General features: G+C 43.3%; 1 protein-coding gene across 1 annotated transcript in view; it reads right to left on the reverse strand.

Moving 5' to 3' along the window:
• myo5aa (myosin VAa) overlaps positions 1 to 24,070 on the reverse strand; it is a gene marked incomplete at its 5' end in the record, with an annotated part of 102,549 nt that overhangs the window by 51,301 nt on the left and 27,178 nt on the right. Inside the window, 8 exons of the mRNA XM_080771121.1 lie at positions 3,775 to 3,900; positions 5,855 to 5,995; positions 6,647 to 6,728; positions 8,772 to 9,037; positions 9,823 to 9,929; positions 10,973 to 11,080; positions 17,196 to 17,277; positions 18,761 to 18,904. Coding sequence (XP_080627247.1) covers positions 3,775 to 3,900; positions 5,855 to 5,995; positions 6,647 to 6,728; positions 8,772 to 9,037; positions 9,823 to 9,929; positions 10,973 to 11,080; positions 17,196 to 17,277; positions 18,761 to 18,904 — 1,056 coding nt within the window. The remainder of the gene's footprint in view (positions 1 to 3,774; positions 3,901 to 5,854; positions 5,996 to 6,646; positions 6,729 to 8,771; positions 9,038 to 9,822; positions 9,930 to 10,972; positions 11,081 to 17,195; positions 17,278 to 18,760; positions 18,905 to 24,070) is intronic.

Genomic DNA, 24,070 nt, shown 5'->3' on the forward strand with positions numbered 1-24,070 from the left:
ATATATTTTAAAGCAGTGGTTCCCAAACCTTTTCGTGTCAAGGACCCCCCGAATCAACATGTATTAGGCCACGCGGACTCCCCATTTGAAAACATTATGCCAGTGACCCCGATAAGAGAGGATTTTTACGGCAGTGTTTCCGAAACATTAAATTCATGGACCCCCAGTTTCACACGCATTATGGCATTTCTATCTCTGGTACCCCAATTTATATTGTAAAACCACTGTTAATTTAACTCTGAGAGTGTACAAATGGAACCAAATGGACCCTAAAGTGTCCATTTGGTTCCATTTGTACACTCTCTGAGTTACAGACCCATAAGGGTCCATTTGGTTTCTATCTCTAATTGAGCTAGGTACCCACTGGAACTCCCTAAAGTACCCCCAGGGGTCCCTGAACCCCACTTTGGGAACCCGTGTTTTAAAGCCTTGGAGCATAAGCATTAGCTTACTTTTTGTTGCGTTAGTTCCAACCAGCTTTAACCTTTACTTTTATGAAATATAGGGCTTTATGGAATGTGCTTCTGAAAATGTATTATACTGCTAATATGACAAATGCAATTAGGCTACTATATAATATTAAAATAGAATATCTACTATTACTAGTGTATTCTGTTAAGTGTTTATTTGGAGGACAGAACATACCGATGAACACCACACATACAATACAATATGCAATATGCCAGATTTAGCAAGAATGCTAATTTCCATCCGTCCCCATACAAAAAACAAGCAGCATTATAAATGAGCACATAAAAATATATATTAGCCTACTAAAAAAATGTTTACATGTTTGAGTGTCCATGATCCATCCTTTTAGTTGGACCTTAACCCATTTTGAGCGGAAACCCCTTTTGGTGTTTTAAACATTATGTTATAATTTAGCTATTGAAAAATAGCAGATCTACAAGGTCATAGCGGGTCTACAAGGTCAAGGTCGAGCTTGTAGGTCTGCTATTTTTGAAAGATCGTGAAAATATTTATTTGAGAAAACTGGAAATTTTGAGGTCAGGCCTAAATGGGTTAAAAGATGTAACGGATGGACACAGTTGGTGGTAGATTGTCACAAAATTCGCCTCCTTGAACTGAAAACTGGAACTGAAAAACTGAAGGCCTTGACTTTAGCAGCCAATGCCATACAGAGTATAAGTATAATGGTGCAGAGCAGTAGCGTTAAAGTTAAAAGCCACGAGAAAGACATGCTGACCTCTAAAAGAAACCAAATTTACACTACAAGTTAAGTTGTGAAGGTAGCTATATGTGCATTGAATCTACTTTGTACCTAATGCAGTTGGTAATGACTGAGGACATGTTATTATGACGCTGGGCCTTATTCACAAAGCTCTTCGTAAAATTATATTTTAGTGTTGTTTTATTGTACAGGAATAAGTACAGACCGACGAGCGATTCACGAAACGCTGGGTAAAGCGACGTATCGGACGATGAATCCCACCTGTGTGTCATTCAAAAGCACATTTATGTGTAGAGTACTGGATTGTTCCACGCTCCCAATTTCACATCATACCAACAACCGGAACATCCAACATTAAGTGAGAAGTGCCAAGTTCAACTTGCACTTCGCGCTCCAAAATCTGCAAGCTTACCACACACACACACACACACACAGCATGTAGCTTAGTGAATGAGTCCCATTGACTGAAAATCACTGCGTTAAAGCTACAGATAAACTGTGTAGTCCCGTGAACTGCACTCAAAAGTCATTGCATTTTGTGATGGTGGAAGTTCTTGTTGTAAGCTAGCCGGTGATGAGTAACATCATGATGGTTTAAGCACCGATACTGTCCTGCTGTCCTTCATTTGTCATCTTTAGACATCAGTCGATGAACACAAGGGGCCCATTTACAGATAGGACCCCGCAAAGGGTCCCGACCGCAAGTTTGGGAAAGCCCACTGTGGCCACGGTCCCATTTTTATGTAAACTGAGACTAAGTACCTTTAAATAGACCAGAAATACTAGGTCAACTATCACTTCATCAGGGGCTGTGAAGCCTGTTGCACTATATTACATCATATCAGACACATGTACAGTTGTACACAACACACACACTTGTGTGTTGGAAGAACAGGTGCAGCGAATATATTTCACATCTGAAATTCTAGTACACCGCACAAACGCGCACACACCTGCATGCGCACAAACGCGCGCGCACACACACTCGCACGCACACACACACACACCTTCCAATACGAATGCAAAAAAACAAACAAAAATAAAACGTTTAGTGCAAGTGCTTGCATGTAGGCACACACAGGTATATTACAGACACAAAACACATGTGTGCGCGCATACACACACACAGAGGCTCAATCGTGGTCACTAGTAGAGAGAGAGAGAGAGAGAGAGAGAGAGAGAGAGAGAGAGAGAGAGAGAGAGAGAGAGAGAGAGGTAGAGAGGTAGAGAGGTAGAGAGACAGAGGTTCTCCCTGCGTTGGCAGAAAGCTCTGTGTTTTACCTGCTGCTGGGCGGGGAAGGAGGGAGGGTTGTCATGATGGGAACCAACATACAACATAATGGACAACATAATGGACACACACCAACAAATACAACCACATAAACACAGGAAACGTTAAAGTATAAACACACACACACAATTAACAAAACCCACAACTAGGGTTGCGTGGGTATTGAAAGTTTTCAGAAGTTTTCTTTTTTATATATACATTTCTTAAAGTTGACAATGTTTTAGATAGCGTTAGGTTAATTTAAACCGGTATTTTCAGGACAACATTTTTCAGCTTTGGCTCTATCTCAGGTATTATACCAATACAAATAATTAAATACTAATGATAGTAAATATTTACTTCAGTTAACACTGAATGATTATATTTTTGTTATCTAAAACAACATTTTTGGTACCGAAACAGGGAATCGATAAGCAGAATCGGAATCAATAGATCCCAATGGGTTATATGGGTAGTCCATAAGCCACAAAAACACAAAATCACCAACATTAACAAACAGGATATTGTAGAACTATGATTTGATCTGAGGAGGAAACAAACAAAACAAAAATAATACAAACTACTGATTGAAATGCATGATGTGATAATGAGTTTCTTTTCACAAATGAAGGTGTACTGGATTCATTTTCCTTGACGGATACCGAGTACTAACAGCGGTTCATGTAAGGCAGTGGTTCTCAAACATTTCCATGTCAAAGAAAAAACAAGAAAGCAGAGTAAAAAAAAAGTTCACTGCAGTCTTTTTTTAAACTTGGTACTTGTTAGGAACATAACTAATTAAAGTACTTGCTTTTTCAAAGAGGAGACAAACTACAAAGTCAATGTCATGTGAGGCTGTGTCAACCACAGGTCACGCTAGGATTCCAGACTGACTGGACATCTGGCATAAAACACAAAGACGGCCAGGCGGACACATCCATTTTTAATGAGCGTCGAACAGGTGCATTTAACGACGTAGCCTAAGTAACAACAATATGTAACAGCAAGCTCTTCATAATGCTCTGCGTACTGCTATGTGAAAGTGTGTCTGTGGTGTGTTTGTGTGTGTGTGTGTGTGTGTGTGTGTGTGTGTGTGTGTGTGTGTGACTGTGAGAGTAAGATCGAGCGAGCAACAGAATGCACAAGAGAGAGATATAGAGAAAGGATGGGAATTATATTTTCCAGTATTTGCCATAAAAATGGCCAACAAAACCCCATAAGTACCGGACTAACACGGACACGCGACCTTGGTCACCAACATGTACACACAGTACCGTGCACTCATCACCACAACACACATATTCCAGCTCACCTTGTCAGCGAAATGCTGGATAATGAAGGCGCGGTTGGACATGCGGGGCTTCTCGAACAGGGAGCAGACCTTCAGATGGGTGTTGTAAAGCTTCTGGGCCCAGGAGTCATCAGAACCTTTAGGCATCTGCAACACACACACACCATAATAAGCACCAAGTGCATGTTAATCATCTGCTAACGCACACCAGCTTGCGGTTAACCCATTTAGGCCTGACGGTCGAAATTAAAAAAATGTCTTTAAATTTCCTCCAGTTTTCTTAAGTACCCATGTTTCAGTGGTGCTCAATATTTCATGTCAAGGACCCCAAAAATTATATGTAATTGGCCGCCGACCCCCATCTGAAAATATGTTGTTACAGGGACCTCCCCAGAATCAAAGATTTGAGCTCTGAAAAAATATATATTCCAAATTTGCGCCACATTTTCACGATTTTTCTAAAATATCAGACCTACAAGCTCGTAGCGCGCCACCCGGTGGCGCGCTATGAGCTTGTAGATCTGCTATTTTTCAATAGCTAAAGTATATCATAATGCTTAAAACACTGCATACTGCAACATACTGTATATGCTGTACATAGCCAGAAACAAGTCTGTGATGTTGCACTACTAACTGCGTCACTGTGGTGACCCCATTCAAGAATTATTGGTAATTGCTGCTGTCGGGGGGCAGAAACCTCTTATCTCCATATTTTAACTTTTGTGTTTTTTTCCGGACTTTAACACACAAAAGTATCGAAAATAGCAAAAGTATACTTCTGAATTTGAATTTTCTTCTTTCGACAGTCTGTGATGCAGACCACATACAAAACAAGACATCAGACCAAGAGAATGGTCTTTGAACCTCGTTCACAGTTGTATCTCACATCAAGAAATAAAGCCTGGTAAAGAACTACGTACTGCCGGAAGTGTCTAACTTCACGACTCGTACAGGAACTAAACCATTTGGTTTAATTTTACGCTCTCAAGAGTTCAATTACTGTTAAACATCTGCATTACTTCATTTACATGACGTCTACACAATTAGAGAATGTACAGTAGAAGAATTTTGATTGCCAAAAGCATGGAATTGTAGAGAAAATCAACGACAACAAAAACATTCCTTTGTTTTGAGTCTGAGAGGCTAAATCTCATCAAATGGTGCTCAAACGTGGCTCTGCCAAATAAATAATGGGCCTTGATGTGAAGTTGGTTGAAAACCACAGCTGATTTAATCAATGTGGATGATGGTGTGGGTGTGTTGTACATGTTTTGTTGCTGCAGTGTGGTTGGAGGCAGTATTAACAGGTAGACTGTTGAAGCAGCAAGGAGGCGTACAGGAACAGATGGACTCACTGACTCCAATGCACATTTTCCACCACACACACACACTCACAACCCACATACACACACTGCTGCTCCATCTGGCCCATGCAGGTCACTGCACGGGCACACGCACACACGCACACGCACACACACACACACACACACACACACACACACACACACACACACACACACACACACACACACACACACACACACGCGCACACGCACGTCTTAGATTCCTCCTTAGATAGTGACTTTTGTATCTATTATCTTCATGCATGCACAAATCTGGGCATGTTCTGTACAACTTCCTGGTCTCAACTGCGCATGTTTCTTTCCTTCCATGGAGCAACATGGCGTCCACCGTACGGTCTTCGCTTCTCGTACGGTGCAGAAGGAGAGGCCAAACCAAAAAAATAAATTATGTTTTGTTTTATAATAAAAAAAGAAGCCCTAAAAACATGTATACACGTCCAAGGCCTCCCTGGGGTTTGATTAGAAAGGACGTCTATACACATTTTCCTTAGCAAAGATTGTGTTTATCGTCTGTCGGGTGGAAATGGAGGATATGTCCAAAACGGTTAGTTTTTTCCAAATAAAGAAATGCTTGCGGATCTGCTATACTTTCGATACTTGTGTGACGCAGTAGTTTGATCAAGTGGGGCATTCATTTAAGTACAAATAATGGATATAAGAGGTTTTTGCTCGACAGCATACAAATGTAACCTAATAATGTCATGTTCATGTCAAAAGTATCAATAATAAGGTATAACCTTGCACTCTTCATCTAGCAGGTCCAGGATGCCCATCTTGGCCTCGATCAGGTTGATGCAGGGCTGGTTGTCGTAGAAATCTATCAGAGTCCACGGAATCTGCTCCCTCATGTACTCTTCCTGCTCCAGCTTAAACACATGCTGCACACACACACACACACACACACACACACACACACACACACAGTTAGCTATTTATGTATGCAACATTACGGCATCACGACGTATTGCAAAATGCATTCACACTTGCTTATTTGACATAATTAGTTACATTTGCTCAAGGTAAATAAATGTAGATGTTCTTCAATGACGTACGAATACTGTACAGCCCCACTCCGAAATGTAATGATGAAAGCCATTATGATGCACATTAAGAGAAGATACCTAAACATTTTCAATACTGATTACTGACCAAACACGTAATCACATTATCACTCTGATATAATCAGAGCATTCAGCTTTAGACTTTAATGACAGCTGAAACCAATATGCTGTGGTACACTACTAACAGTAGTACACTTCTAAAAGTGGGGGTACCAGGGGGTCCCCAGCAAAATGTGTAAATATAGTGTCACAATCGTTTTAACCACTTTAACCGCATTTAATACTTGAGCTATTCAAAAATTGCAGATATACGAGTGTCACTTCGCGCTGCGCTATGAGCTTGTAGATGTGCATTTTTTTAATGTTTGTGCAAATCTTTTAATGCAAGCATGTTTAACTCCAACCTTTCACACACACACACACACACACACACACACACACACACACACACACACACACACACCTCACCATGTTAAACTGTTGCTGGAGTTTCTCATTGGCGTAATTGATACAGAACTGCTCAAAGCTGTTGATCTCAAACGTCTCGAACCTGGCAGGAAGGAGGGAGGAAGAGACAGAAAGGATGGAAAGAATAAACAATGAGGCGTCAACAAGCTGTTGCCACTCTTGCAGGGTGTCACTGTCACCGTTTACTGAATTTACCAGAACTATTGTGTTCACATCCCCGACATGAACATGACACCCACATACTGTACGCCAGTCTAGTGTTGTTGTATCACTTCTCCTTTCCCTTTAGTCCCCCAGTGGCAGCTGGGTTTATATTAGGGCTGTGAATCTTTGGATGTCCCACGATTTGATTCGATTCCGATTATTAGGGTCATGTTTCGATTCAACTCCAAAAAAAACAAAAAAACAAATCTAAAGCATTTTTTTCCAGATTCAAAATGATTCTCGATTCAATACATGGGATTTCATCACAATCTACTCCAGCCAACTGAAGTGACTATACTACAGTAACTTGAAAATGACTGAAGACATGCAGTTTACTGTGATTAGGGTAAGCTTACATTTCATATCACAAACACCATGTAGTGAAAACCCCTATAAATGTAACAAAAAAAAGGAAAAATAAAATATGAATCACGTTCAATCACGGGAATCGAGATTCTAATTTGAATAGATTTTTTTTTGACACCCCTAATTTATATTGCCATGCTAAATGCCAGGACAGAACAACTGTCCCTCCTCCTGGCTGTATCAGGACATGACAGATGGAAATGACAGGACACCAAACACAGACCACCTGGAGGACTTCAACTGACGTCCACAACAGCTAATCGCACGCAGTCACACACGCAGTGTGTGAGACTGTGGACACCACGCCACTACTGGGAAAATATCCTCTTCAGTCCTTTTGCCATCCGTCACCTCCATGTGCTGGACCCTGTTTTGTAGCTAGCATTCATCCCTGCATGTTTTCTGAGTCTGTAGTGTGTAGGCTGTGTCCCATGCCATAATGCTTGGTGCTTACGGTATCTTTAATACTTAGTGAAAAGACGAGGGAAGCTTGGTACGTGTGTGCTGCCATTTAATTGAATTATCTCTTTTTTTACATTGTTTATGTTTAATAAGGGCGGTTTAGAATGTTTGGGTTGCTGTAGCTTAACTCTTTTCCTTTTCAGGTAGGGTGGAGTTTTGTTGAGCATGTTTGGCATTGGCCTCCCCGACGATATACGCTTTCCCTTTTAACATTTCTATTCAGTTTCTGTAACCTCGACTTTATCATGCATTATATACTTTATTATACCTCATTATTAATTCAGTAACCTGTTACCCGTGTTTGTGGTACCGTGTGTTAATCCTTACTTAGCCTCTATAGACTCCATAAAAGGTCGTTACAAAAGTACTAGTGAAAATAGACGATCTACAAACACGGAGAGTCAGCCATTTTCACTATTTTAATTGTTTCTTTTAATAACTAGAGCGGTGTCAGAACAGGCCAGATCCATATGGAGATATACTGTAGGAGTGATCAGGTCCAGAGCCCGGGCAGATATAAGAGGCTTTTGTGCTGGTTCTGGACAACCGGAAATGCATGCCCAACCCACTTATTATGTACTGTATGTGTCCCGTTTATGCCCATATATGGAGTTCTTTGTCAAGCGTGCCAAATGAGGCTTTTGTGCTGGTTCTGGACAACCAGAAATGAGAGTACCCGTTTCCACCCATCTGTCCGTGTCCCTTTTATGCCCATATATGGAGCTTTCTGTATGTGTCTCTCTGTGTCCCTTTATTCCAATATATGTCCTGAGTTCTGTGTTAGGCAAATATGGAGTGTTGTGATGTCAGAACAGGCCAGTTTATGGAGTTCTGTCTCAGCCATGCCCAAATATTAGCAGACCAGCTATTATACTACTATGGACCATGGGCAGGGGCAGAGCCCGGGCAGGGGCAGAGCCCGGGCAGTATACAATCCCTGTGGGGGTGTGGAACGCATGTGTCGGATTTGAGGTTGCCTGGGGGCGAACTGTTCTCGAGTTACGTGGATTACGTATACACGTACAGAGACTCGGTGCATTTATAGATAAGATATAAAAAGAAGCAGTACAGTAAAGTAATAATACACACGCACCCATAGATGTCGAGGACTCCGATGAAGGAGTGCTGCTTGACGTTGGTGATCAGCGCCCTGTTGATGTGCTCCACGATCCAGCTGAACAGCTTGGCGTAGACGTGCTTGGCCAGAGCGTCGCGCGAGTTGGTGGCCTGCAGCCGCGGGATGGTCTTTATGTACGTCTCCGTGGCCGTCTTCAGCTTCCTGTGGCACAGCCAATGGGACATGTCCTGGTAGGACACGCCCACCAGCTCACAGAACGCCGTCAGGTGCATGTTGTTTGGCTGACGCAGACAGACAGACAGGGGGGGGGGGGGAAGGATCTCGTTATTATTAACGGCACTCCACGTCAGAATTCCCTTTTAAATGTTAAAAAAACGATTTAAGAAAACGTGCTTTGTATTGGCCATTCTAACAGACCTCCAGTTCCACTAATCTTACCATAATTGTTAGCGTACACATGTTGGCCCGAGTCCCCACTTTATTTATGGAGGTTTTTCCAAACCTCCATAAATAAAGAGGGGACAGTCAATAGCAACAGCAGAATAAGGTGTTTGGTAATGCATTGCATTTCTATGCCTACTCAAAGCACTTTTCAATGGTCCATTCATTCATTCATTGGGAGGTGAAGCGGCGAACAGTCGACGCCAGCGTCCTCACTTCCCACATTCACACACCAGTGGTGGTAACCACTGGAGGCAATGTAGGGTTCAACGTATTGCCCAGGGACACTTCTACATGTAGACAGGAGGAGCCGGGATTCGAACCGCTGATCCACGGATCATTGGACGACCTGCTCTACCTCCTGAGCCACAGCTGCTCATTGGCAGAGATTACTTACTCATCCCACAAATGCATGTTCCTTACAAATGGGGGATTTACTTTTCAACTTAGCTTCATATAATTGGACCTCACGAATGTTCATGATAAAATGCCACAATTTTTTTCGAGACGAAAACAGTTTGAGAAGCACTGTGTTAAAACAGCGTGTATGATGTGTGAGTGTGACTGTTAAAACACTAAGTGTATGATGTGTGTGTGTGTGTGTGTGTGTATGATGTGTCCTCACAGGGATGGTGCTGCTGTCTGAATCTCTGTCCTTGATGTCCACGTTGCCAAGATGGAGGATGGCAGCCAGGACCTTAAACAACCCCATCTGGTTGGACTCACTGATACCTGCGCAACACACACACACACACACACACACACACACACACACACACACACACACACACACACACACACACACGTTACACTCCCTGAAGGTGAATTATATCCCGACAATGTCCACCTAGCCACTGCCAGATATTATCCCGCTTATTACATGGCTACCTAACATAAATTAATACATTGACCCAAAACATGAACACCTGGTGCTCAGAGGGTTTGATTAGGCAGAGGTCATTATGATGAGATAACTCACCGCTGAATTAAGAGATTGACCAATCAGAATCAAGCATTCAACCAAGCCATGTAATAAACGTTTTTAAACCCCTGTGCTGGAGTGGGAATACAACTGTGTACAACACGTCACATTTACATTTCATTCATTCGTTCCTTTAATTCTACCACGTTAAAAATAAAAATAAATACACAAACAAACACACAACCTCGTCTCCATATAGTCTACACAGGAAAGGAATGAGTTGAGCTGAACAGCTGCTTGACTGTAGTCAGGTGACATAAGAACCTCTAGCACTGCCGACGGCAAACAAACCACGCATTCATGCCGCACAAAGCTTGACGCAATTAAACAGTTTAACTGTTGACATCTGTCTACTGGCTGGTTGGCTGGTGAATCAGAAGCTTCACAACACACCTATCAAATATCCCCGGTTAACGTTTTTTTTTGCCAGGTGAAAACCTGGCATATAACAGCTCCTAGCGACCTAGTGATGATGATTGGCCGCCCCTAAGCCAATGGGAGTCTGACCCAATACTCTGAAACGACGCCTAAGCCAATGGGAGTCTGACTCCATACTCTTGCTGCAAGGCTATTCCCACATTTCACAGTTATAAAATATCATAAAACTATCAAACGGAACAAGAGCATGCAGTAACACATTGTACACACAATAACTGATCATTAACACTCGTCCTCATACCAATGATTGATCAATGTCTTATTGACTGTCAACACAACAGACAGAAAGATCACTTCCGGTCGAAAAATGATGATGATGATGATGGGGTGTGTGTGTTGTGTGTGTGCGCGTTACCCAGCAGACTGAGGGCTTTGCGGGTGGAACAGAGTTCCTGGGTGTCATTCACTCCTTCGATGACAGGACTCCGGCCCTGCTTGGTGAACAGGAAGTCGTTGGCGTGACCTGAGGAGGAGGAGGAGAGGGGGGCACACATTTTAACTTTGAGCGTCCCAAGAGGGAACCTATAACCCTGTAACCTAGCGGTTACCTAGCCACTCATGACCTATCCCAGTGGTTCTCTAACCTTTTCATTCCAAGCAACTCATACAAATGGAACCAAATGGACCCAGAAAGGGTCTATTTGTACACTCTGAGTTGCAGACCTGAGCTCCACTGCCCAATCCATTTATGCAACAAAAGAGAGAGATTATGTTCCGGTGTTTTCTTTTCATCTATCTATCTATCCAGGGGTTTTCTGAGTCCACTGGACAATGATACACACGTAAACACGCACACAGCAGCACTACAGCAGTGATTGGGGTTACACAAAAAAGCATTAGAAGAAATAATCTAATCTCATGCCATGGTTGGAACATTTGACAAAAAATAAAAACAGCTTAACTACTATTTAGCCTGGAGTCCCTATTCTGAGCACGTCATTATAGGGCGATTTCCTTTTGAAAATAGTAGATCTATAAGCGTTCACAACACATCGCAGTGTGAGGTCTGCGACATTATGAGCTTGTAGATCATATTTATTTTGAAGTCTGATTGCATTAGATTAAACAATGTTAAATGACGTTAAACTCACTTTGCCAATCAATTTGCCAATCAATTTTCCATTCACTGTATGCATGCGCACATACCCTCTATTGTGAGTGTGCGTGAAAGAGAGCGAGGGTCATATGGGAGGGTATGCTGTATGAATGTGTGCAAAATATATCATGAAAAGTGGTGAAGTGGTCCTTTAAAGTATTTTGACAACTTTATTGTATTTATCATTATTATTATCATTATATTAATTAATGTATTGCTAAATTAGCCAGGGGGTAGGGCTCGATAAGCATCACGCTTCTCCCTTTCCAGCATCTTGGACACTTTCTAACCTAATTTAGGCCTGACCTTGAAAAAAAAAAAAAAAATCTTCTAAATCCTCCAGTTTTCTGAAATAAATATTTTCACGATTTTTCAAAAATAGCAGACCTACAAGCTAGTAGCGCGCGATTGGGTGGCACGCTATGAGCTTGTAGATCTGCTATTTTTCAATAGGTAAATTATAACATAATGTTTAAAACACCAAAATGGGCTAATGGTCAAATGGACTTGACAATGTGTGCCTTGGACTTTCCTTGTTTCCCTGGTGATTGTTCAACTCTGTTGTCCAAAACAGCTGGAAATAAATACAAACTGAACTGAACTGAAGAATCAGTGCTGTGGGTGGACACCCACCCACACACACGCACACACACACATACACACACGCAGCTGCCTTGATGAGGGCTCCAAGTCATTTAGATTGCAGGGTGAACTAAAGCAGAGGCTTGTGTCTCACACACACACACACACACACACACACACACACACACACACACACACACTGACCTCCAACTGCCAACAACCAACTCCTTTACACAGTCTGTATACACACAATTAATGCAGCGCCAGTTTCCCGGCAACAAGAGGCCCTGATATTACCGTGACAACCCCTCCATTTACTGAGCCAGGAAGTACGCAGGGAGTGAGAGAGAGGCAACAGTGGCGTGCTGTGTGTGTGTGTGTGTGTGTGTGTGTGTGCGTGCGATAATATAGAGAGATTGAGAAAGAGAGATTTAGAGAGAGTGAGATTGATTGAGAAAGATTGAGAACGCAAGAGAGAAATAATGGGTGACTGACAGAGAGAGAGAGAGAGAGAGATTGAGAGTGCATGAGAAAATGCACATGCCAACTGTGAGCCAAAGAGTGGTAGTGCCAGTAGTGTGTGTGTGTGTGTGTGTGCGTGTGTGTGTGTGTGTGTGTGTGTGTGTGTGTGTGCAACATGACGATGAGTGTAATGAGCAGGTGCACACACACACACACACACACACACACACACACACACACACACACACACACACACACACACACACACACACACACACACACACACAGTGGGTCGCCAGTGACACGGCGCACTGTCTAGATGCCTGTCTGTACTGCATGAAGGAGAGGGCAATGGAGAAAACTACATTTTTATTCACAGGCAAAAGTTACGTGACAACGTTTCGACGTAAATGTCCTGCACCAGTGTCTTTTCCCTTCATCGTCGCTGTCTGGCAGAAACCTCATATATCCACATTTTATTCCGTAAAATAGCACCTTACTACACCATACTACAGCGACACACAAAAGCGTCAAAAGTAGCACAAGATCGAAACGTTTTGGACAATATGGAGTTTGCACACGAAGGCAACGATACTCTACTCTACTATAGTCCTCTACTATAGTCCTCTACTGTAGTCCTCCTGCTCCTGAGAGGCACCGGAGCAGATTGAGCTTGGCGTGAGGTCGAGATGGAGCCCCAGTGTGCCCTGCCTGGCTTCATGAACGCATCACAGTGTGCCCCGCCTGGCTTCATGAACGCATCACAGTGTGCCCCGCCTGGCTTCATGAACGCATCACAGTGTGCCCCGCCTGGCTTCATGAACGCATCACAGTGTGCCCTGCCTGGCTTCATGAACGCATCACAGTGTGCCCTGCCTGGCTTCATGAACGCATCACAGTGTGCCCTGCCTGGCTTCATGAACGCATCACAGTGTGCCCTGCCTGGCTTCATGAACGCATCACAGTGTGCCCCGCCTGGCTTCATGAACGCATCACAGTGTGCCCCGCCTGGCTTCATGAACGCATCACAGTGTGCCCCGCCTGGCTTCATGAACGCATCACAGTGTGCCCCGCCTGGCTTCATGAACGCATCACAGTGTGCCCCGCCTGGCTTCATGAACGCATCACAGTGTGCCCCGCCTGGCTTCATGAACGCATCACAGTGTGCCCCGCCTGGCTTCATGAACGCATCACAGTGTGCCCTGCCTGGCTTCATGAACGCATCTTGTATCCGACGTGCATGTCCTTCACAATGCTCTCTATCCGTTCTGCACTCACTATAGGCCTTAAGGTCTGGCACAATTATTACATAGTGACCTTAATTATTTGACATACAGTAATGGCAATTATTCTGCCTTAATTGTCAGAATAGTTTCCGTTCACCTGTATGAATTAATCTGCTGTGAGCTGAGAGTAGATAACATTATTAAATGCTTGACCTGTTTTGGCCATTGTACAGCTTTTATCTTGATTATAGGTACCGATCATTGTCAATCGTTTCTGCGTAGGTTTCCGTTATCTGTCATAATCTTCCTTGTGACATTTTTTGTTTACAAAAGTCAAAGAGAAAATGTCATATTATAAATGTATGTGTTCCAATGTGCCAAAAACACAATTAAACCATACATCGAAATGATTGGTATGACAATTAGGATGTCATGATGGTGACAGCCAGCCCTATAGCGGTCGGTCACACCATATAGATAGATACCACATGGCTATGCTACCGTCCAATGGTTGATCTGAACCAGATAACAACTATGTGCTGCATAAAACCACTTAAGCCCTTCTGTACACTTTGCCGCACCCCGAAAAGCCAATTTACAAGATCACGACGCGGCCAGGTGCAACGTGTTGTAAGCGTGTCTTTCCGCTATTTGAAAAGTTTTACATTTCCTGGAAGTTTGGGAGAAGGTTTCACCTACAGTATAATCACAGGCCCATTAAGCTCTATATACTTTGGCATACAACCAAAATTGCCTATAGAAAACTTGCCTATAATGACATACCCAAAATTGAAAGACAGTTTGAAAGTGGTTAGTGGCGTTTAGGAACAGGCAGAGAATATATAGAGCAATGCTAGTGAGTGATGATGAAAATCACACCTGTGTGAAGTGAGTGGTGCAACTCCGTGTGCGGGGCGGGAAGCTCCAGACCCACGGGAACACACCCAGCCGCCCCGTGTCCAAAACGGTTGAGAAATGACAGAGTTACCGTGTGGGGTCCCTCTACTGCAGTGTTTCCCAACCTTTTTTGTCCCATATATAAATATATTATATAGTAAAACGTCTTTGATACCAAACACATTATACTTTTGACAGAGTAAAACTTCTTTGAACCCAATATACCTTTAAAAACACACATGACAGCACTCATCGAAGAAAAGGACAGAGACAGTGTGTGGTGGGAAATATGAAGACTCAAATCTATATAGTATATGGTTCCATGCTAGTCTGTCTGGTCGTGTCTGTGAGCAACGACACCTTGGCCTGAAAGCCTGTCTTAATCCAAACAAGTTGTATATAAAAGGCCATGTCACACCTATTGTTTGTTATGAGACCCTGGCACCTGCTGGGCCTGAATAGGTATAACTAGGTAGGTTCCTGTCACAGGAGGGAGGGGGACAGCCAAGACAGTCATTGTACTGTACCTTTGTGGTGGTCATGTTTATCTGTGGACCTGCTTCTGGGGTATAAGAGAGGACCTAGGGAGAAGCTGAGGGGACTGGTGGGATGGAGACCACGAGAGAGAGATGTACTGGGAGAGAATGTGGAGTAATACAGGCTAAGCCTGCTAGACTGAGAGATGTTGTTTGCTTGTTGCTGTTCTTCTGAATAAACTTCTAAGATATACATTCACCCGGATGGACATATATTATTTCCATAACAAGTGCCTCAGTTTCATTTTATTTTTGAAAACTCATTTACAAAATATAACACACACATCGATGTGTCGATTTGTCAATATTTGATAAAAAAGAAAAGAAAATATGTTTGACAAAACTCTCAATGTCTGCAGACATGTCTTCAATGCGTCGGCCAATTGTGTTATTTGAGAGCGGCACATTTGCTAATTCCTCCTTTGCAAGATCTGGTGGTACCAAGCCCACACCCCCCGCAAATTTGAATGAATTGGCTATTACCGTTTCTGCCAATGAATGTGGCAATTTTAACTTTGCCAACATCTCTGCGATTTGGTAGCTTAATTCCAGTCCTTTTTCAGAAGTCTTTGTGGTACTGCGTATCAAGAGACTTGCCTGCTTCGCTGTGTCTTTCTCCTTTTTTTTCTTTCAAACTCACGAAAAAGTTTTTGTCCTTTGTAGCGAGTTCAACATGAGTGGTATCAAGGTGACGCTAATTAAAGCTTACTGGGAACCATGACGCTGTTTGCAAGCTTCAATCCACAAACGATGCACAGCGGAATCGGGTTAGTTGTATCCCCAGTAAAGGTGAAGCCAAACTCCATGTAGTCATCACGGTAAAGTCTGGCAGTGGCTTTCTTTGTAGGCGTTGCGTTAGTAGTAGTAGTCGCCGTTGTTGTTGTAGTTGTTGTTGTTGTTGTTCCCCCCGGCGGCGAGGGGCCGCTGGCTGTGCCGTCGTCAGATGGAGTTGACCCGGCGGCGCTGTGTGTGCTGCTGTCGGGTTCTGGTGGCGTCTTTCCGGAGGGAGCGAAATGTAGCGTCTTCTGGCTCTTTTTGGCTGCTGGTTCCATCTTGTAGTAGCTGTACAATGAGTGCCAAGCTAGTCTGTGCCCCATTTATAAAGTAAAGTTGCCAGGCGAGTACAGGCTGATGGCAATTAGCATGGTTAGAGTCTATTGTTCCGTCGACGCAACAATAGGAGGCCTGCAGCTCAGTAGCTATTGCTTTCGGGGGAGGGGTCACTGTACTGTACTACTACTGGCACACATGAAATCACCATATATACAGTTAATATGTGCGTGTGTGTGTGTTAGGTTGCGCACAGGTGGTGAAAAACAACCATGCTGTTTTCGTGCTCAGACACCACTCAAAAATAATACGTGGAAATTACTAGGAGGGAAAAAAATCTGAAATGAGGAAATCGTGGTTGACCTCCATTTATTTCAGTGGTTGTAATTAGAGAATGCGTTTCAGAGACTGGTTCATTTTTGATGCCGTGAATTAACAGTCAAAGTGTTTGTTCGTACAAAAAGACCACAACCACATAAACAGCTGTTTGTGTGTATTGGTATTCAGAACACACACATACAAATCCTGGAGAGCAAAGATTTATTATTTTTTAGGTTTAGGATTTATTTTTAGGGTTTAGTATTAATGACTAGGGTTCGTTTATAGTTAGGTGTGTAGCCTAAGGTTAGAGGTTGGTATTAAAGTGCAGGGGGTGTGCACACGCGTGTGTGTGCGTGTGTGTGTGCGTGACTGTGTGTGTGTGTGTGTGTGTGTGTGTGTGTGTCTTACTCAGTTTCAGAGATTTGAACTCCGGCAGATGAGACGAAGCACACAGCTGATAAAATATATGGTAATTTCTTTCCTCATCCGCCTGAAAACGCACACACACACACACACACACACACACACACACACACACGCAAACATAAACAAACACAGTTATTGATGCTGACTCACAGTAGTGAGTCAAGTTTTATTTTCAATATTTTATATTTAACACGCACAGGTGCATGTTAGAGCCAAGCATGCATGAAATGTTGGCACAGTTTGTACTATATCCTCATTCCTTAACAGAGTTCCGTCTGGGGCAGGGGGTGTGTGTGTGTGTGTGTGTGTGTGTGTGTGTGTGGGAAGAAAGAAACAAGGAGAACAAGAAAGGAAATAAAAGACAGGAATGTAGTTAACTGAGCAGCAGGTTGTGTGAAGACTTGTGTACAAGACGTGGTTTGGATTTCAGTTTGTTGCTGTACTACTCATATTCTTCATATGAAATATACCGGTATACGATTTATTCTACTCTTATCTGAGATATTTTAATATTTGAGCAGTTTTTCTTGTTATTTCTATTTTCGATGTCTATTCTTCGCTGTCCTGAAAACTACAAATGATGTGAGTTTGTACAAAAATGAATTTCACTCATTTTTCTTACAATAAAGATAAAGAAAACTTTATGGTCCATTCAATTTAATATAAAAAATAAAACATTACATAAAATACACAAATGCATTAAATACTATATAAAATGCATTCACATAACACAGCAACAGTGATCATGGGCTGTGGGGATCAGGTGGTGAACTATTAAAAAATATATATATTTAAAATGTCCACAGCAGTTGGCACAAAACGTTTTGTAACCCTTCTTGGGTTAAGATAAGTAGATTTAAGTAGGGTTTGGGTACTTTGGGTCAGAGTCTGGGTTTCAGTCTGGTTACTTTGGGTCAGAGACAGAGTCTGAGTTTGGTTCACTCAGCTCTATGGGAACCATGAGGTTCCCGGTTCGATCCCGGGCTCCCCCAGAGTTAAGTGTCGAAGTGTCCTTGAGCAAGAGTCTGAAACCCCTAAATGGTCTCCTCCGCCATCATATGAATGTGTGTGCATGACTGTATGAATGGGTGAATGTAATGCACTATCTATGTAAAACGCCTCGGACAAACTAAAGGCGCTATATAATTAGTTCCTCTGGTCTCAAGAGGACCCGAGTTGGACTGACAGCTACAGTACTTGCTTGCTACTTCAACTGTATGCTTCTCAGAACACCGTGCATACATTCTTTAGTCTTTGTGGGGAACTATAAGGAAACAGAAAGAGAATATAACTTGTTGCTTCCTCGTTTGGTGTTTTGTTGAACAACTGGAAAAGCCTTGTTTTTAAGGAACTGAACTGCATTGATGTCGAACTGTTAACTGCTCTAGCGATAGATGATATTGATAATAGAGACAGAAATAGCAGAAAGTTACAAGCACAGTGTGTGTGTGTGTGTGTGTGTGTGTGTGTGTGTGTGCTTGCGTGCGTGTGTGTGTGCGACTGTGTGTGTGTGTCCGCATGCCTGTTTTACATGCCGTGCGGCTAACCTGAAAGACGACTCTTGACTTCTCCAGCAGATATGTCCTCATGTTGGCCCCGATGATGCGGTAGCGGTTGTCGAAGCCGATCTCGATGTACTTCCCGAAGCGACTGCTGTTGTCGTTGCGAGTGGTCTTGGCGTTTCCGATGGCCTGATGATGAGAGAAGGACATGGAAGTTTCACATCAGCTGTATTTAATTTGGCCTGATGATGAGAGAAACGACGCCAACTCTTGTCGTGACAAATCATGACAACAAACACAATATTTAGGACCAAACTAATAACTACAAAGAAGAAAAACAAAACTTTCTAATTATTTGTTTGGCCCGAAAGTTTTTGTTTGTTGTCATGATTTGTCACGACAAGAGTTGGCTTTGTCCGCGGCGTAAACGTCTTTAAATACTTTCTGAAAAGTCAATAGGAAAATGAACAGGGATTCATTTTCCGGGTCTCTCGAGGGGGCGGGACTGCGACGCTCTATACAGGACAAAGCTAGTGGCTCTCACACTATGGGTCAGGGCTTGACGAGGTCAGTGCACAACAATGCACAGCGTGTGTGTGTGTGTGTGTGTGTGTGTGTGTGTGTGTGTGTGTGTGTGTGTGTGTGTGTGTTTTAAACATATTGCTGCCGTTTAATTAGACAGAGAAGTAGGACAGAGGCGAGGCCCGCATGGCTCTGACATGGATGTGAACCCTTATGAAACTGTTGCAGGTTGTTGTGCTTTACGCCACTGGGTCGGGACCATTTATGGGCCGCGGACTTTTATGGGTCCCTTTATTTTGTCTCTTATATTTTGTTTTTAATTATTATTATAATTTAATTTAATTTTTTTTAAAACATAAAAAATAAAAATAAAAAAGGGACTTTCATCAAGAAATAAAATAATAATAATTAGAAAACAAATATTTAAGAAGTAGTGAAAATAGCAGATCTACAAGCTCACAACGTGTCACTTCGCGCCAATGTTGTGAGCTTGTATTGTAGCGTCTTTTTCAGGTGGAAACCTGAAAAAGGTGTAGTATGATATGATGAGGGCGTTGCTCATAGCAAAGAAGCAAAGAAGAGCCCGAACTGGACACTCTAGGCTGTGTACCAACGCACAGACGATTAATTTTCTCAGCGCGAGCATGGATTAATGTTTTATAAGGTCCCAAGCATGGTACTTTGTCCCATTTTGAACAGAATAACCACTAATAAACCTGTGCGCGTGCATGTGTACCGCAAATGATCAAGTATGGCCGTTTCTACAATGCCTGTGGAGGCTAGCAACGGAAGCAAAAAAAAAAGGTACCAATAATATTTTTTTATAGTTTCATCAAATCTCGTGTTTCTCGTGGATGGCCCAGATGATAAATAGTAGCTTTCCTCGAGATATCTAGTGGATGGCTTGGATTGGGTGAAGTTATGAAAGAAATTGCACCCGAGTGGTGCAACTATACTTTTATTGTTATAGTTATGTGTGTGTGTGTGTGTGTGTGTGTGTGTGTGTGTGTGTGTGTGTTTAGCCGACTGCTCAGTGTGAATGGCTCGGCTCTAAACAGCAGAGTCAAAAGGGCGTACTCTAAACACAAGTAAGACGCGCAAATGCGGGAAGCGAACGCAGCTCGTAAATTGCAATAACAACAATTCGAATAAATTACGTACTTTAAGGTTTTTTTTATGTTCTCTTTTAAGTTAAGATTGTTGTGTGCGTGTGTGTGTGTGTGTGTTTGATACAGCTGTGCCATCTGGTGGCGGGCCGGTGGTATTACAGCGTGACACACACACACACACACAGACAGTTTAGGCCAGCTTCTATAGTTAGTGCTCACTGCGTTCGCAACTACAGACATAGGGACACCCATAGCCCTTTAATGGAGACGGCGGTGTGCACCACTCAAAAACACCTACGGAAACAAGACGTTTCTGCCAGCCAGCAACGAAATACAGAGATAAACAGTGCATGAAAAACCCAAATCAGAGAGTCTTTGGTGTGGTTTAATTACTGCATTTTAGTTACGGTTTGGGAAATGTTAGTTCTGTGACTACTAGGCCTGTCACAGTTAATACATAGTGTAATCTCCTTATCGCAATTAATTTACATAAAGTCTCTGCAGAGAATCATATGTTGCTATAGATGGAATACGCTTTCAAACGTTTTCCCCAAAAATAGATCTAAAAGCTCTGCTACTTTTGATACTTTTGTGTAACGCTGTAATATGATCAAGGAGGGCATTAATTTACAAAAAACAAACAAACATTCAAAAAAAGAATGTGGCTGAGGCTTCTATACCCGACAGCAATTGGTGTTCTGGTGTTTTAACTAAGCATTATGTTATACTTTAGCTATTGAAAAATAGCAGATCTACAAGCTCATAGCGCGCCACCGATTGGCGTGCTTTGCCGTGCTACGAGCTTGTAGGTCTGCTATCTTTGAAAAATCGTGAAAACGTCAGGCCTAAATGATGTTAAGGTTATTGCAGTGGTCAGTCAAGTATTGGTGGGTGAGGAGAGGGCGGGGCAGGGCGGGGGACGCAAGACAAGGCCAAAGCTTTAACGTTGAGAACCCCTAATCTATACAGTAGCAGTGTACTGTAGTATACAGAGCGTCCTCGTGTGGGGTCCAGGGATGACACACCCGCTGTGTTTTCTTGGCTGGGGGTCTATATGGCTTTCCTGTTGAACTCTGGGGGAATTAAGTCCCTGCTGCGTCTGCAACACTCCATAGCTGCAGTATAAGCATCCTTACATCCCCACACTGAACGGATCGATATAGCAGCGAGGAATCAGTTGGCAGGGAGTATATAAGATTGCTGAGTTAAGACCAAACACACTGTCAGTGTTTCACTGACTGCAGACAAGGAGGCTTTCAGCAGCTAGATATTCCAATTCACACACACACACACACACACACACACACACACACACACACACACACACACACACACACACACACGGCTGTGAAAACAGCTGATGCAAACTAAAAGCACATGCCGAAAAAAAGAAAACATGTCGGGAGAGACAGATTCGACATCATCACTGCAGAGAAAGAAAGCCTTCATTTTATTCATGCTGCCAGCTCCGTTCACCGATTGGTGGACGTGGGCTGGGGATAAGAGTGACGTCATCAGAGAGGGGGGAGGGGGGATGCTGTAGTAGGGAAGCGGCATATGGGCACCAGAGAGATCTCTGACCCCACCACACACACACACACACACACACACACACACACACACACACACACACACACACACACACACACACACACGCGCGCACACACGCGCACACAGTGTGACGCCAGAGGGAGAAAGGCACAAAGAAGAGGGTGAGGAGGAGATGGAGGGGGGGAGGCAAGCAGGGGTGAAGAAAAGAAAGATGGGGGGAAGAGATGGAGAAGGGGGGGTGAGAGAGAAACTCCAAGATGAGAGGGAGAGGATAAAGGGAGGAGTGAAAGACAGGATATGAAACGACAGCAGGAGAGGGGAAGAAATAAATAAGACAAGGTTGGAGAGGAGGAGAGGAGAGGAGAGGCTCATTTCCAAAGCTTAACAATTGCTCCAATGAGATGAAAGTGTTTTTCTTAAAGTTTTTAACTCAACTGGCCAATCAGCACTCGGCAGACAGATTTTCCAAACAGCTGAGGGACTTCATCCCGTTCTGATTTTACTCCTAATCCAGTGGTTCTCAAACGATTATGTCAGGGATGCCCAAATTAATATATGTATTTGGCAGAGATTTATTTAACCAGCTTCTGTGGAAGCACAGCTGGTCAATGTTCTCTCACTTGCTGTTAGTTGAGACCTATGTTTCTCATTGGCTGCACTGACAACCAATCGTCCTGTGGCTGTGGCCTCATCTCTAGGCAACCACACACTTTTTGCCTGTAGCCGACCTCTCAGCCATGGGATATAAGGCAGCTCAGCTGGTCATTAATCGATGTCATTCTTGTTTAAAACATAATTAAGCCTTGTTGGGGACCACCTGGAGCCCCCTTGATGGCCCCTGGGGGTCCCCAGACCTATATTTTGAGCACCACTTATGTAGGTTCCTTAGTATGCAGCGTTCAGAGACTCTGCCTCCCCTGTGTTTCACTGTTTATTATCATTCAGTCGATCTTTATCTTGCACATAAAAATATATAAAAATAGAGTAGCTATATGTGGTAAAATGTAGGCTGGTGTAGGCCGAGATCTCGTCCCTTTGAGAGCATAAAATATGATGTAGTGATAGATTGTATAGTAGTGTTCTCAAAGTGGGTCCTTGGAGGGGTTCCAGGGGGTCCCCAGCAAAAGTATAGCATTAAAATCATTTTAACCACATTTATATATTGGATATCTCCAAAGAAATAGCAGATGTACAAGCTCACTTCCTGCCACGTGAGCTTGCATATCTTCTATTTTTGAACATTAAATAAAATAAACTTTAATAAACAAATGTTCTATTGGGGGTCCACTGCCTGCCACAAAAAAACGAATTGTATAAAGCCACTTCCTGGGGCTGTGGCAGGAGAGACTTTTAGGCCTTAATGGGAAATTGAGTCCCAATTCATTACAATGGTGGGGGTGGAGCGGTGCCGAGCGCTTCCTGCTCCGTTCTGTTGTTGAGGTCGCTTTCGCTGTCTGTCCCTTTTATAGAGGGACAGACAGCAGGCTGACAGGAATTGGGGAGAGAGATGGGGGAGTGACATGCATTAAAGGCCGTCAGGATCGGGAGTCGAACCCGCGGCACACTGCCAGACTTGGACTACCGGCCAAGGACCGCTGAGCCATGGCCCAGGCCGGTCAGCACTTTTTGAACACTACGACAAGCGATTACACCGTTTTAAAGTGATTTTTCATGACAAGCAAGTTGAAGCAACTCAGCGCAGTGGCTCTTCAAAGGTAACTTAAAAGACGACAGTGAAACCCGAAACACGATCGTTTAATCCCGGTGTAGTGCCTTGGATTGCCTGGGACGCTCAGGTCAGAGCGTCGGGAGCTGGTCTGTGGGAGCGGTGTGTCCTGATGTGGCCAATACCCATCAGACATCCTTCTCTCTGGTTCCTTCTGGTTCCTCTCCTCTCCCTCCATCCGGGTCCTGGATTCCTATCCGATCCTCTGGATCTCACTAGTACTATACCTCTGGACTATCCTCGCTGGGCTTCTCTCTGCCTCCTCAATATATACTGTAGCTCTCTTCGTTGTGCAATGCATGGCTCAGTTACCATATGTCACTCTCATTGCAAGATGGAGACATTGAGATGTTTTGTGACATTCCCAGACGTTGTCAACATGTTGCTGTTGTGAGGCTATAACTGTCCGGCTCCTCCACTTACATGCACTGGGTGCATGTGACGATT

This window comes from Protomyctophum bolini, assembly GCF_963924005.1.
Source record: "Protomyctophum bolini genome assembly, chromosome: 1".
Taxonomy (NCBI): Eukaryota; Metazoa; Chordata; class Actinopteri; order Myctophiformes; family Myctophidae; genus Protomyctophum; species Protomyctophum bolini.